The sequence below is a fragment of the Lutzomyia longipalpis genome, chromosome 3 (assembly GCF_024334085.1).
Source record: "Lutzomyia longipalpis isolate SR_M1_2022 chromosome 3, ASM2433408v1".
In the NCBI taxonomy this organism is placed as follows: Eukaryota; Metazoa; Arthropoda; class Insecta; order Diptera; family Psychodidae; genus Lutzomyia; species Lutzomyia longipalpis.
In genome coordinates, this window is record NC_074709.1 from 14,134,511 (window position 1) to 14,150,617 (window position 16,107).

The 16,107-nt window shown below is 34.4% G+C and overlaps 2 protein-coding genes across 2 annotated transcripts in view; one reads left to right on the plus strand and one right to left on the minus strand.

Annotated features, from left to right (window-relative positions):
- The window catches only part of LOC129793173 (uncharacterized), a 1,136,769-nt gene that overhangs the window by 1,029,722 nt on the left and 90,940 nt on the right, over positions 1 to 16,107 (plus strand). The gene's annotated exons all lie outside the window — the stretch shown is intronic.
- LOC129793166 (uncharacterized) lies at positions 97 to 16,045 on the minus strand. Its single transcript, XM_055832920.1, has 10 exons — positions 14,730 to 16,045; positions 14,429 to 14,605; positions 14,167 to 14,346; positions 14,015 to 14,089; positions 13,839 to 13,949; positions 7,331 to 11,555; positions 6,080 to 6,175; positions 5,639 to 6,015; positions 3,830 to 5,022; positions 97 to 1,013 (listed from the first exon to the last, which is right to left on the minus strand). Exons 6-10 carry the CDS (start codon positions 7,698 to 7,700, stop codon positions 233 to 235), a joined length of 2,817 nt encoding a protein of 938 aa, XP_055688895.1. The 5' UTR covers positions 7,701 to 11,555; positions 13,839 to 13,949; positions 14,015 to 14,089; positions 14,167 to 14,346; positions 14,429 to 14,605; positions 14,730 to 16,045; the 3' UTR covers positions 97 to 232.

A 16,107-nucleotide genomic window follows, 5' to 3' on the forward strand; every position in this document is an offset into this window, starting at 1 on the left:
ATATTTGTGGTATAAAAACATTTAATGTTTGTTCAGTATTTGGGCAAAAAAAAAGCAAAGAACTTACTCAACCATTATGTAAAAATTAGACAAATGTTTGCAGATTAATTAAAATGTTTTTATTCTCATCAAATTTCTTCTCTATATGAAAATTTTTTAATGATTATCAAAATATGTCAGTTTATTGAGATATTTTTAAATAATAAATTTTTGGCAATTTTGTGATATAATTTCACTTATAATATGACGTCCCTAGAAATTGTTTAACATGCTCCGGAGATGGTCTGAATCCTTGACGAGCAACGTAACCATTAAGGAAGGGTGGGGTATCCTCGGTGGGACCTTTAACTTGTTTAGGTAGAATCTTAAGGTCAGAAACTTTGTAATAATCTGATGTACTGGGAGCTTCTTGGGATTTCTCAGGAGGAGTCCGAGTCGGTTCTGAACTGCCTATAACGGCTGTGTCCGGAATACTCGTTTGTGATGCATTTGAATGGAGATCTCGATGAATTTCCGCATCAACAACTTCTTCATGTAAATTAGATGCAAAACCATCCGATCCACTCTCACTATCTTGCTCCTTATTATTAAATTTCCCAATATTCAAAATGTATTCTCGTATTTGCGTAGGACTTTTCTCAACTTTAACCCTCTTCCTAAGGTCTAACAAAGGTACACACTCAGTGATTTCCTCCATTTTCACATTATTCTGTTGGATTGGACCATTTTTGTGGGATTCCTCAATTGGAAGTTCCTTGAGTCCTTTTGGGATGTCAACTTTGAGTTCATTCATTTCTTTTAGATTATAATACTTAGCAAGGACTAAATAAAGGATGAGGAAGAAAACCACAATTCCCAGAGTTATGAGCATAAAAGTAAGAGCAATGAACTCCCTTCGTTGGCATAAATCGTTAACATTGTAGAAAGCAACTTCAGTCCATGGCCCAGGAATTCCTTCAGCGTCATCCTCTTCATCAACAGCATCATTTACAGCTCTCATTGAGTACTCGTATCTGGAAGGAAAGAGAAGAAAAGGGAGTTATTCTTTAGGAAATTCTAATTTAGATTCCTAAAATTTAATTTCGATCTAATCTCCCAAAAAGTCCTCTAACGACTATTCTTTCAAGAGACTAACTAACTTTAGCTTTTCCCAAAATTTGTTTTCTTAATTAATTCAGAAAAAATCCTGATATCTCCAAAACTATAACAAAAGTATTATTATTTTGCTCTTTGAGTCCACATAATGAAAACGAACGATAGAAAAATGATGACTTTACACAGAAAACAACGCATGTGGGTAAAATAGAGAGACAATGCAACATTCCGATAGAATTTTTAAGTAGGTAATTCGGTAATCAAATATTGATTTTATTCTTTGTGTTCATGAAAGTTGTGAAAGTTTAAGCAGCTTCAATATTCAGCAGCTCCATGAATTTTTCGCAAAGCTGCAGAATATTTTTTAAAGAAGTTTTGATTTTTTCTTGGATATATTGTGCCTTATTCACCCAACGAGAGAAATTGCTTGAAAATAGGGAAAATTTTCGTAAATCCGTCGACAGGGATTTGTCGAGAATTGGTCAAAATCTCGACGCCTCGACGAAAATGGGGAATAAAAATCCCAATTTTTCTGCCGACAGTTCGTCGAAAGCATCTTCCCTATTTCTGCCCAATTGGGAAGCTAATGTCGAAACGTGGCCGACCATATTCCGACCTACCGTCGAAATAGGGCAGAAATAGGAAAAATTTTCGAAAGTATGTCGACATATATTGCTTTGATTTCCTCGTTATTTGTCTCTTTCTCTCCAATAATATTCAATTCAAACAACATATTTTTATATTCTTCTGCCTCTTTTCACACATCAGATGATTATATTGGGGCCTTCATGGCGTTATTTTACATGACAACAATAAAATGCCAAGACAAAATGGAACACGATATTAATAAATATTAATATTTTTATATTGCGACTTATCCTGACGCTTGGTCTTTGGAAAACCATGCCACACCCTTTTCCCGACGGGAATATTTGCCATAGGCGATAAAATGCCATTGCATTTCATAAAAAATTTAATTTTTAATTTTATTTTAATTACACATAAAAAATGAAATTTTCCAAAACCTTGTTGAAAGTATTTTTAAAATTTCTTTACACATCCTGAAACATGTTGGTCAACTTATTTTGGATGCAAAAGTCTCAGATAATTAATAAATCGAATTTAATTTTAGCAAGTAAATTTTTGATTTGCCGCGCACGAATAAGTACGCCATTGAGCTCATTAACCTCCAAACTTTAAAGTCCATCTGTTGACAAAATATGAAATCAAAAATCTGGAGAAGGGCAGAAATTGGGAAGAAATAGGGCAAAAATTGGGAATATTGTCGAAAGCATGTCGAATATTAGTCGACAAGTTGCCTTATTTTTTCCCTAATATTAAAGGAAATGGAGGAAGGAAAAATTTCGACAGACTGTCCACACCCAATTCCCTATTGGGAAGGCGTCGAAACTTTTTCGAGATATCTTCCACTTGGGCTGCCCAATTTTTTTACTTAAAAATAGGGCAGAAATTGGGCTGCTTGATAAGGAAATATGCCGAATATATTACGAAAGATGATTTCCTTCCAAAATAGGGCAGCTACTTTCGACATATTTTGGAAATTATTTCCACAAAGTCAACATTTGGGAAAATAGTTCTCGTTGGGCAGCCACCAAGAAATGCTTGAAATCTTTGAAATTTGTTCGGATCTAGATCATTCAGAATTATTTTATTAATCCTATTAATTAAAGAACGTTATTCACGAGGCATAGTGTAAGTCCCCCGAATGTAACCAAAATTGGTTTTTAAATTATTGTAGGGGATCATTAAAGGTTCAAAATAAGCGTAGTCATTTCCCGGAAAAGCGCTGGGAAACCTACGAATTTTCCGATTTTCTGTTTAACCTATATAGATTTATTTCTCAATTTCTAGCAATTGTAGAATATTGCGATTGGTGTCAAATGAACGCTATATCAATGCTTAATATTATATATTAAAACCATTTTCCAAAATGCACTAGAAGGTGAAAATTCGGAAAGATTTTCCTAACACGCATTTTTCTTTCGCCTCCCATTTCCACAATATTGCATGGGACCACCTGGAACATCCCTTATTTTGTAGCTTTTTTAATCCCCTTTCATTTGGTATAGCACTTGGTGGGGAAATCCGCTGGGAAAACTCGCTACAGAATGATTTTCCAAAGTTAAGCACGTTTTCGCATTAGAGAAAAAGAGATGGACAATTTTTTTCTAGGGGAACATTCTAGAAACATCAAAGAGGAGAAATCGTTTATCTATTTTCTTCCAACGCGAAAATGTACTTAACTTTGGAAAATCATTCTGGAGCGAGTTTTCCCAGTGGATTTCCCCTGCAAGTGCTATACCAAATGAAAGAGGATTAAAAAAGCTACAAAATCAGGGATGTTCCAGGTGGTCCCATGCAATATTGTAGGAATGGGAGGCGAAAGAAAAATGCGTGATCGGAAAATCTTTCCGAATTTTCACCTTCTAGTGCATTTTGGAAAATGGTTTTAATATATAATATTAAGCATTAATATAGCTTTAATTTGACACCAATCGCAATATTCTACAATTGCTAGAAATTGAGAAATAAATCAATATAGGTTAAACAGAAAATCGGAAAATTCGTAGGTTTCCCAGCGCTTTTCCGGGAAATGACCACGCTTATTTTGAACCTTTAATGATCCCCTACAATAATTTAAAAACCAATTTTGGTTACATTCGGGGGACTTACACTATGCCTCGTGAATAACGTTCTTTTTATCTAAACTCACCCAAAAAGGTTATCATCACACTCGTAGGGTATCCTGAATTTGCACTCCTTGCTTGTGACCTTTGAAGAATTTCCTTCAGCACGATTCCTCTTCACTGTCAATCTCATCTCATACATCGTATCTTCATTTACATTTTCTTCAACTTTACAATCTAAATGTAGTGAGATTCCATCATTAATCACTTTCGTGATAACAGCTCCTGGTTTTCCGGACTTAGTCCTGAATAATTTCCTCTGACCTAACACACATTGTTTCCTTCCATTGTCCATTGTATAGGATTCAATTTCCAAGAGGTACGTTGTGTGCCTTTGGAGATTTTTCAGGACAAGTTTAGATCCTTGACTTTTGTCTTCTTTGACTGATCCATTGAGTTTTGTTGTCCACAGAGAATTCCGATCAGGGTAGAAGTGAACATTTACTGAAGCTACCCCATGCCTAAGGTCAAATTTAATTGCATTCGGGCAGGATCTTACAGGAAGGAGATCATCATCATATTTAATGGTAACTGAGGATTCTGGTGGTAAACCACCAATCTCTGTCCAATAGATACCTTCCTGCTGCATCTTACTGTTGGCTTTTGAAATTGTTAAACTACCTTCGGGTTCATTTGGATTTAGATAAATCAAAGAAATATTTGTCCTGATGCTACTCAAGGAATCTCTGAGTGGAGACCACAAAATCTTCACGGAAGTTGTATTAACAGGCTCCACACCTCGAATGAGGATTTCTGGTAGCTTCGTTCTTCTCCTTGCCCACGTCATTCCTGGACTTTTATCACCATAAATTGGTGCAACGGCAAATGCTAGAATCTCTTCACTTTTATACCTGTATCGAAAGTTCTTCCTGGACAACTTCATCACCTTCACAATAGAACTCCTACAGCTTTCTGACTCAACTGAATCTACTTTGCAGACAAATAGCTTAAATTGAGTAACTTTTTCCGCCGGTGAGACACTCCAAATAATCTCATAGGTGTTGTTGGTCAGGACTTTTTTAACCCACCGAATGGGTGGTAGACTTGTATCGAAGATCTTCATTTTTGTGAATGATTCAGATTTTCCGAGAGAATTTCCACTTCTCAGGCATATTTCAATGTCTCCTTCGGGAATTTTAAGTACTGAATATTCATTTGGTTGCCCATCAAGTTCATTTAACCACAAAACATGCCTTGAAGAGTTGCTTTGGGTGTTGAACTGTTGAACAGAGAATTTTTTTTATTTAAAAAGAAAAGACAAGATAAAAAATTAAAGTAAAGAAGTTATTAAAAAGTATCATGAGCCATAAGGATACTGATTTAACTATTTAATTCTTGAAATTTTGACCATAAATACCCTTTCATCAGGCTCTTAAGCATCAGTAAAAACTAGTTTATAAATCACTCGTTTTGCCTGATTAAATATTTTCAAATCAGAGGATGTATCTATGTTAAATCTTTAAAATTATTTAAAAATTAGCTCTGGCAGAGGTTAAGTACCGAGCACAAGATTTTAGATCAAAAGCTCTATCTTTTGTTCTTCAAGTGGAAAAAAACTTCAATTTTTTAAAATAAAAACAGATGAAAAGATAGATTGGAATTTATCAATCACCAGGAAAAATTTTTAAAATGATTACCCCCCTTTGAGAATTATCTCATTCGTCACAATCTGGGAGTAATATCATGACGTGTATGAATCCGATAAGATTAGGCTTATCATAAATAAAATGAAGGCATTTTCTGTGGACATCTGGGGTAAACACACCACGCGGTTGTACTGCATTTCGTCATATCTCACACATAAATTCGTATAGCTTAACGTTTTATTGCCTTACCTGATAATCGTGGCAATAGGAGACGATGTAGGTAAAATTGGATGCCGACCAATATTTCTTCTCCAATCCCACCCAGAAGATCGTCACATTTCCTCCATGAGCCGTGTGGAATGCTCCCAGTGCTGTTTGAGGGGATACTCTTGGACGAGAGGGTTTAGTCCTAAAGCCATAGACAACTTCATCGGACCAGAACTTTTCAAGATCAGGAGCACTCACATACTTTTGCCTTATCTTTACGAGGTAATTGTGATCACTGTAGGGGAGATTGGGGATGAAAATACTTCCTCTAACGGATTCTGAACAATTATATTCACTCCAATAAATGTCTTTAAATTGTTCACGGCTGTTTGAGAAAACTTCAGCTCTCACATGATAATCTAAAAGGAGAAATTTTCCTTAAGAATCATCCCTCAATTTTGTCAGCCTTGAAAATTATTTTACCAAGGTCTATGCAATAATCCGGGTTAGTCCAGTCAAGGGTTGCATTGGTGGGTGTAGCAGTTTTCACCACAATCTCTTCCGGTGGATTAGCTTTGGCTACAAGAAGGGAAATTTCAATGGAAAGCACAAGGCCTTTTCTTTCTACAAACTTTCAGTGATAAAAATAACATTGATCTGTTTTCTTATTCCTGGAAAAAAGCGCGTGTTCGATAAGATATATATAGAAAAATAAAGAAAAATTCTCCGAACTTTTCTGGAATTAAAATTTTATCAGTTATTCTTGGGCTTTCTTGGCTTTCTTTTAAATCATCAATGCAGTTGGCACTTCTCAGAATTCTGATAAGGAACAAAATATGAATACTGCAGTAATTTCTCATTATGAATGGGTTTATTGTCATACAATAAGGTCTCAAAAGTCTTGCTATAATTTCACAATATATTCTGAAAAAATTGAAAATGGAGCCATCAAACCACAAAGATTGGCAATGAATTCAATTTATGAAACTATAAAAGTTGCTATCAGTGTAATATTCGTTATCGGCTGTTAATTTGAAGGGCTTAATAACGCCGCTTTATTCTAGGATAGACAGATCAGATAGTGCTAGACACTCCCACAATCGCAATACAACAATTAGGGGAACTTAATTAATTCATTAATTAAGGGGTTGATAAATAATTCGTAACTATGGTTAATAGAATTATGTTCTAAATTAAAGGAAAATATTCTAGAGAAAGGCATAGATTCTCATTAAAATCTTTTCTTTTGTTTTCTTACAATTCGTCAGTTATAAGATTTTTCGTATTATGAGAAAAATCTTTAACAATTTTGTCAATTTATTATTAACTTTAAACGTGTTTTTGAAAGAAAATTTCTTTTCCAGAGCATTTTAAAGATCTTTCGATCTTTCTGACTATTCTTGGAACAACAAGTTCTTTGTTTTTCTTTTATAGGCCGACAATAGAATAATTTAAAAATATCAACTTTCAAAATTTAAAAAAAAAACTTTTAAGTTGTTAGAAAAGATTTTTATCACAATCGACCCCAAAGATCCGAAAATTATTTATTAGAAATCCTTAAAATCAAAACTATTCATCCGAAAATACTTTTATAGATTTTCTTTAGTTTTTTCTTCTCAACTTTTGGGTCTTATTCAACGACTAAGAAATCCTTGAAATCGTTTAACTTTCGACCCTTCATCTTCTATTATTTATTAAATTTTAATGACTAAAGAAATATGATTTTCTACTTACTAACTTCTTTTCTTTCAAATTGAAATGGCTTTGCATCAATGTATTCCTCCGTTTCGAAGCAAATTCGAATATTGGCCCAAGTAGTATACAGCCCATATAGGTCGTCATACAAGCTGAAATCGATCTTAATTGAACAGACAGAGACTTCGTAGTCACAGAAAATTCTCAGATTTTCCTCATCTTTCTTTAGATCTTGTATTGTGAGGAGAACAGCACACTGATTGAAGTCTGTTATTCCATCCCAGGGAAATTTACACACGCCATTAGTCCAATTGCCAAAGTAGCAGGAAAAGTCTGGAGTTTTCCTGGTATGGGCAGAAGTGGTGATTATGTAGTAGAGAATCGCAAGCACAATCCATGACACTTTCATCCTATTCCTTGAGCACTAATTACCACCACCAACGCCGAACCTTTGTCTTCCACTTTGCCGTGTCTTCTCGTGAACCCCAAAATTTTAGGCGCGGATGTGAGAAATTGTGACTTAATTGAAATCCGTTCTGGTACTATCACTTCTCCGAACTGTCCCATCCATCACCTTCGACATTACTGCATGCACCCAGGAAGGCATAGGAATTAATTTTATGCTCAATAAACCGCACTGAGGAGAAACTTTCAATAATTCGGCGTTAAATATTTGCACAAATTTTGTGTCTTTCGATTTATCGCGCGAATTTCTTATCAGATTAAACTTATTTTTAGGAGACACATCAAATTAGCCGGAACTTCGATAAGGATGCCTTCTGTCCACCATACACAATGCTACTCCAAAGCACGCAAAAAGCCATCACTTCCTTTTCTCCTAAAATCCTCTAATCTCCCTTCGCGCCTTTTCCGCCAAATGGAGCACAACAAAGATTCGTTAAAAAAGAATCCTAAAAAAATTCACTTTGAGTTCGCGTAATCTTATCAGAGGCAAAGCTTGACTATATTGCAAATTCGTGGCGATTTGTGAGACACTCAGAAGCAAACTGGGAGGCATTTCGCAGTCGGACAAGAAGACAAGCCCATTATCAGCAGCTCTCGCGCATTTTCGGCGAAATATGTTTCTTTTTTTGTTAGTCTCCGCCATTTCCAATCACTCTTGAATGCTTTCCTCAAAATTCAGCCAGACCTCCGGAAGTGCACGCACATTAATTGTGATAAGAAGCCAACAGGAAGGAGTATTCAGTGCGTAAATAGATGTTGAGGAAGATGGTCACGTGAGCTAATGCAAAGAATGAAAATCTCAACAATTGACTACGAGATTAGGTAAGACGTCTACATATAATGTTTTATCTTCAGGGAAATGCATGGAAAATCTTTGAAAACAAAATTTATTGTTCCCACGACCCCGAAGATAAGATTATATGAGGCTGGTGCAATGAAATCTCAGTCAGGAATAGCTTTAGATTGTAATTTTATCATAGAAATTCTTGATAAATTACTATTTTGAATTTTTAATGCTTTTTAATAAGAAATTGATAAGATTTCATGAATAAAATCAATTGAATTTGGAGTTGGATCTTTCTTCAATGAGCCATCTTTGACTATTAATTATTTCTTATCATTAAAAATAAAATAAAAATCTTCTCTAAAACAGTTTCAGTTGTGATTCCTTTTAAAAAACATTCAAAACGGTTTTTTTTTAAGAAATAAAGAAAAGCTTAAAGAAAATGCAATTTTATCAATTTTAAACTTTATTACAAAAAAATACATTCACTTTGTGGTAAAATTTTTACAGAGAATAATGTTACAGCTCCCAAATTAATCCCAAATAGAAACGTTCTATTTTTTTTTGTAAGTTGTGCATAAACGACAAAAAGATAACTCCTAATTCATTTAAACAGCTTAAACGATTTCAGTTATTTTTTTGGCCATAAAAAGAATAGTTAACAACCTATATTAGCGCTATATGTACTACCCTATTTTTAAAACTTTCTTTCTATAACAGTTTGTGATTTATATATTTTTTTAATTTTTGTGTTGCAAAGTGGGGTGCGATTAATTTAAAAACGTAGCGGCAATTTACTTTGTTCATTCTTTTTGTTAAAGACTATCTTCTGCAGAAGAATTATCCTCCTTTTCTGTCCTTATTAAATCACTCAGTGGTATTGACGATGTTATTTGCCTTTCTTGGCTCTTTTGCGCATTTAATTCAAGACTTTTTGGTTCACTTTTCATTAGGTCCCTCAATAATCTGTATCCTAAACAGGGGGTATCCGACTCTTGCCACTCTCGGTTCATTTCCTGGAACTTTTCCATTATTGCCACTTTTGTCACTCGCGGTGCAGTCTCGCTGTACATTCTGAGCATGAGTCGATTACCCCCTGATCCCAAAGATGTTGATTGATCTTCTTGGTTCTCATCAATTCTATTAATAATGCTTTTCTCTTTTAAAGTTTTGTAGTTTCGACTATTACTTCTTGATCTTGAATGAGTTATAGGATTAATTGGATTTGGAGAAGCTCGTCTAATATCACGTAAAGAAATTGGAAATTCAATTTCTGATATTAAAAATATATCCTTTGATAATAATATATAAATGCGAATCGTAACCGCAAGAATAGTTACAATTATAACTGATACAATTACCATTGAAATTGCATACGAAAAATTCGATAGTTGGGGGCAAATTTCATCATTTTTTAATATCACATTCTCAGACCATTCACCGAATTTCTCTTTTTCATTTATTCCCCTAATTCTGTATTGCTTCAATAGAATTGTTTCTTCACAAATGGGAATTATAAATGAGCAATTTGTATTTGTCATAGTAGTAATATGTCCTTGAAATGAATCAATAAAAGTTTTATATATTTTAAGTACTAAAATTTCCATCTGAAATTCTGTTGTATCGGACATATTTTTGTCAATTTTACATGTTATTTGATATTTATTTTCTTTCAGTAATATTCGTTTATTAAGTAGGGTAACATTTCCAGGAGGACCCATTTCTTTTGCATACGTTATAGTGTAATTTGTGGGACAAACTTTTTTGCCTCCAATATTCTGACTTATTTGTATAGTAGCAGTAATGTTAGTATTCCCATTATTTTGAAGTAAAATTGAATCAATTGTATATCGAATTCGAGGTTTTGTTGCATTTTGAACTATTGTGACATACACAGTATCCCCTTTTGGATTTACTATAAAGTTATGTTCTTTTATGCAAAATTCAAATATAAGAAATTGATCATTATAATTTATTATAAATTCATTGTCATTTCTCTTGTGAACTTTAAAGATAGATTTATCAGGGATATTGCAAGATTCATCAGTTATTTGGAAATATGTTGTTTTTTCTGTTGATTTGTCTGAAAGTAAAAATTCACAAATTGAATTTTTTAGCATATCCTTGTAGTAAATTAGAACACTTTTATCCGTTAATGGGACGTAGTTTATTAATTGAAAAATTCTCCTTTCATTTAAATATTCACCAAAAACCAATTCTGGACTACATGATTCCCGTGAATCATATTGTGGTGCCACTGCGAATGTTAAATTTTCAAAATTCTTGTATGTTAAGGAAAATGTGTTTTTGTGAAGAAAAAAAAATTTTCAGAATGTTTCTTCATTGGAATATTTAAAAAATATGTATTAATAGGTTTGTAAGTAATCAATTCATTGTTCCTTGTAGAACAATATATTAGCAAATATTCCATTATATAGGTGTGAAATGAAGCACCCCATGTAACTTCGTATACACCATCCTTGTAGTAAATTCCTACATTATTGGCTTTCATTGATGAACAAATTTTATCCTTAAACACATGATTATTATTAAAACCCCACAAATTATGGTTCATCTTATAACAATATTTAGATGTATAAAATGATTTATTTTTCTCGATATATGGATAAATTATATAAGGCCTTTGATGCATTGGATAAGGAACAGAATTACAAAGCTTTAACAGAAAATTATCTCGATAGTTCAAGCCTGTCCATTCGTTATCACTTAGACGTGGCCAAAATATAGCTACGCTTTCTTCAATTAATTGTGGATCTGTTCTTTGATCATTTTCATTTGTCACGAAAACTAAAATCTTCTCATGATTAAAGCTCCTTAAAGTATTAATTGGTACTGTCGGCGGTATGCTAATCCTGATGTAAGCTATATATACCGTAGAACTGTATGGAAGATTATTGAGAACGAAAAAACCTGTATCTTCGAAGCTCCTCGTCGCAGGAATTCTCATCAATTCTTTTCCATTTTGCAAAAATAGACGAATGTTTAAATAATATCCTGCAATGAAATCAAGTATGTGTATGTAAGCACAAGTAAAAGCAATGACTTAACCACGAATAAACCCAGGTCTTTTTAGCTGTGATTCTTTCTTCAAAGAAGCACAGCTTCTGTGTACACTCTAAAATTCAAAGTCATCAGATCGGGCTCAAACTTGGGATGAGCACGAATTAGGGTCCCTACATCCCAAAAAACGGTGGCGCCAAAAATTGTTACGTCCGTCCGGCCGGAACCTTTCGCTATATTATAAGAGAACGGTAATAGATAGATTTTTAATGAAAGCCTTAATCGTGGGCGTTGCGTTGGCTGTAATTCGCATCGCGAGTACGTCTTTCCTCAAAATCTGCCCATCCCCAATTTTCAGCCAACTTCACATTTCATAGACAAAGAAAGAATCACAGATTTCCAGATATATGTGGGGGGAACAATTGAAGGGACGTCGGGGGGATCCAAGGGGAACAACGGGGATAATTAGACATCTATAAATTTACATAAAAATAATTAGGGGCTATTCTCTCTCTCATTTGCTAACTATTCTCACCTAGTGCCTGTCTCTGGGCCTCTCTATATTTTCCTTTTGCCATTGAATTTCTTCTATTTAATCGATCCTCCTAAAATCATCCATTTTTTTATAAATATATTGGTTTGTCCAATATTTACACGGATTTCTAACCTCACATCTATATAATAAAGAAAGGTCTGTTTGTTGGTGAACGTCGTTCCGACTTTTCTATACAAATCCACACCGTATGTCCGATCGCGATGAAATTTGGTACAGAGGCTCCTTATAACAGGCCGTTTCAGATGGCCGTATTCATTTTCCCCCCAAAGCCCCCCTTCAGGTAGCCCCCATAGAGATTTCATGCAGTTTTTGCAAATTTTTGAATTTGGCGCCTAAAGTGTTGTATAAAATTGATTTCTTCTCTTTCCGAAATTTTTCTCATGGATTTATAAGTGGCCTCAATCAAACCATCACAATTTTTTTTCCTCTAAAATTTGCGCGAAGCGCAACAAATCCCCGCGAAGCGGGGCGAGGTAAATTGGAGCGAAGCGACAATTTACCTCGTATTCACATAAATTCAGTACAATTTTGATTCTCTGTCTCATTCACTCCCATTGAATGTAATGGTAAAAGTGTTAGGTTAGAAATCCGGATAAATATTGGACAACTCAATATAATATATGTAATATATTATATATTATTTTTCACACGTTTTACCTGAGCGATCCTTAACTACCGCTATTTGCAGGAATTGACGTCTTCCGCACTATCTGGGACTTAAAAATTATTTCGTTAATATTGTCGCGGCGGGGCTTATTGCCACGGAAAGCTCTGGTGCTGCAGATTCCGTCATGACTCCCGACTTTGGGAGGAACCAATGAAAAAGGAGGGTTTAGGTGAATGTCGGGCTCCTCTTTGTCGGCTTCTAGAGGCCGCATGCTGTGGTGCTCTGTTGAGGGCTTGATGCAGACACTCGGAATATTCGGACGTGTTGGACGCCGCACGGTCGTATCACCAGACCCACTATCCCTCCGTGGGATATGCTTTGGGCTGTTGTTTCCGACGATCTGCTTCACAAGGTCGCTAAGACGTCGTGGCGGATCTTGTCTTGGCTCCTTCTCAAATGCTACTTCTTTTTTTTCTCTGCCGTCCACACTGGGAGCCACAAAAAGATTTTGATTTTTGTTTTGATTTTTGGCCCCCTAGCAATCACTTTTAAAACTTAAGATGTTTTAGAGAGTTGTAGGGTTTGTTGAGAGTTTTCATTTAAGCCCGAGTTGATCAAAATCGGTCAAGCCGTCTTCGAGTTATGGTCGATTTTCGATGAAAAATTGTGACGGCCATATTGATTAAACGGCTTGACCGATTTTCGAAAATGAGGTATCGTTAGAAAGGTCTTAATGGCCCCTACAACATATCAAAATTATAGATTTTTAGCTATAATAGGGTCTGAGATATAGGCAAATGAAAATTTGGGGGTTATTCAAAATAGCGGACGCGGGGGTGGGGGGTAAAATTTGACGTCATAATCGGACGTCTTCCAGTCGATTTTAAACTTAACCGTTTACCGCAAGTCTCTATATATCACCGTTCCGTCGCAATTTAAGTTTATAATCCGGACGGCCGGCCGGAAAAAAACTTATTTTTGTCGCATATGTTTTTTGGAATGTGGGGACCCTAATTCGTGCTCATACCAAGTTTGAGCCCGATCTGACGACTTTCGATTTTGCTCGGTACACAAAAGCTATGTCTGAAAGAAACACAGCTAAAATCGAATTTACCTCCGGATAATAATAGAGATGGACAATTTGGTATCCATTGGAAAATGAATTTGCCCATATTATGAGTTACTTTTATTAACTCCACTTCAAGAGAATAAAAATATCTGCTACCTGCAATAATACTATATAATTCAGATAAATTTTGTTAAAAGAAAAAAATCATACAAAAACAGAACCTTCTGAAATTGTTGATGTCTTTGGAAATACTGTAAATCTACTGTAGGGTTCGTCTTTCTGTAAAAAATTCATAGCTGAAATAAAATAGAAAATAAATATGAAAAAAGAAATACATCACTTAATGCTTACTGTTTAGTTCATCAATACTTACGATCGACTTTATCATGATTAGATGCAAAATTAAAAGGTTTGGGATACATATAGCTAATAAACAATGATCTTTCGATTTTTGTAGTGATCCTACACTCATTTGCATTACTTATTTTTAATGCTAAATGAAAGTAATGATATGTATAATAGTTCTGTAAATGTTGATAAATTAAATTTAACACTGGAAATAGATTTAAAAAAAAAACAAATTATTATAAAACAACTTTTAATAGGTAGTACAATGAAAACACAAATACGCTTACCATTTTCTGGAATATCCTTATAATCGAGCCACAAACTTATATTTGATTCAATATCAAAAAAATCATTGAAATACCGTCCAGTTGTTTTTGTAGTATAATTAGACATAAGGCAAATTTTTAATATACATGAATCTATTAATTCCACAGTAAAATGTGTTGGTTTACCCATAGGATATTCTGTTAATAAAAAAAAAAAAATTTTTTAATTTAGTAGACAAAGATTTTTTTATTATAGATCAAAGAAAATATCAGAAAATTATCCTTTTGTTTAATGAATAAACAATTCAACCAAAATACTTACCACAGTAGGAAAAATTCTTAGGTAGCTTTATATCATTATATTTTATTTCCTTGTATACGTAGAAACCAAAGAGGTCCAACTTGACTTCCAAATCTTCAAAATAATATTTGTTTATTAAAAAAAAAATGGAAAACTCTTAAAGAAAAAAAAATATAAATTATAAAAGACGCTAAATTCTGAAACAGAGAGAAGTCAATCATAACGCGTCCAGTTATTAGAGTTGGTATACCACAACGCGGATGAGTCAGTCTATGCGTATTTGTAAGTAGGATTAGTAGGCAAAGTTGATTTTTTTATGAAATTCATCAATTCGAAAGACAAAAATGGTTATATCTCAAGTTCCACAAGACCTTCAGAAATTTCTTGACTAGTTTTGGAAAGGTATTAAAACAGGCTATAAATTGACATAAATTTCAATAATTTTCAAGGTCACATCCAAAACAAAAATGGCGGATATTTGTTTGATCAAAACAGTTTTTTGCACTTTTTGTCCTCAAGGAATGGTTCTAGAGGTTTCTAATGTTCTAGAAAGTTGTAGATAATTGCAAAACCTTTAATTTGATACTAAGTTGAGTCAAATCAGACAAGCGGTTCAAAAGATATGGCTCTTAGAACTTTTCAAATTCAAGAATTTTTCAAATGGCCATACCTTCTAAACGGCGACATAGATTTTCTTCATTTTCGGACTGGTGAAAGATATTGAGTCAGGCTACAACATATCAAAATTTAAAGGAAATCTATGATGGGGATTCGGAGACAATGCCCCTTAAAGTTCGACAATTTTTGTTTTTGATTTTAGCGCCTCCTGCGGATGTTTTTGAAACTTGAAATGTTTGAAACAGTTGTAGGGCTTCTAAATACCTTTCATTTGATACCAAGATGGTCGAAATCGGTCAAGCCGTTCTCGAGTTATATCGAAAAAACACTTTTTGCTTTAGGCCGCCATATTTGCTAAACCGCTTGACCGATTTTCAAGTATGATTTGTTTATGTAAACATCTCACTGAGCTGTACAACATACTAAAATTTCAGATCTCTAGCTTTAAGGGAAGTGGTTGACGGTATTTCAAAATGGCGGACGGCGGCCATCTTGGATTTTGAAAATGCGAAAAAATGAAATTTTACACCCACATTTCTATAGAAAACTTCAAACCGGAAGTCTCTATCTGTTATCGTTCTCGAGATATAAGGCAAAGTTTGGACCACCGGCCGGAAGGCCGGCCGGCCGGATCAAAAATTTTCCACCACCATTTTCGTAATGTGGGATGTCTAAAACGTGCTCATACCAAGTTTGAGCCCAATCTGAGGTGGTCGGTTTTTCCGTTGATTACAATACTTGGTATGCCACGATTGTGGTATACCAACTAATTAAAATAAAA

Coding starts and splice junctions, on each gene's coding strand:
- LOC129793166 (XM_055832920.1), bottom strand. CDS start 7,700: ATGAAAGTGTCATGGATTGTGCTTGCGATTCTCTACTACATAATCACC. Junction 6,176..7,330: donor ATTTGAAAGAAAAGAAGTTA/GTAAGTAGAAAA, acceptor CCCTTCTTGTAG/CCAAAGCTAATCCACCGGAA. Junction 1,014..3,829: donor TGTGATGATAACCTTTTTGG/GTGAGTTTAGAT, acceptor CTTTCCTTCCAG/ATACGAGTACTCAATGAGAG.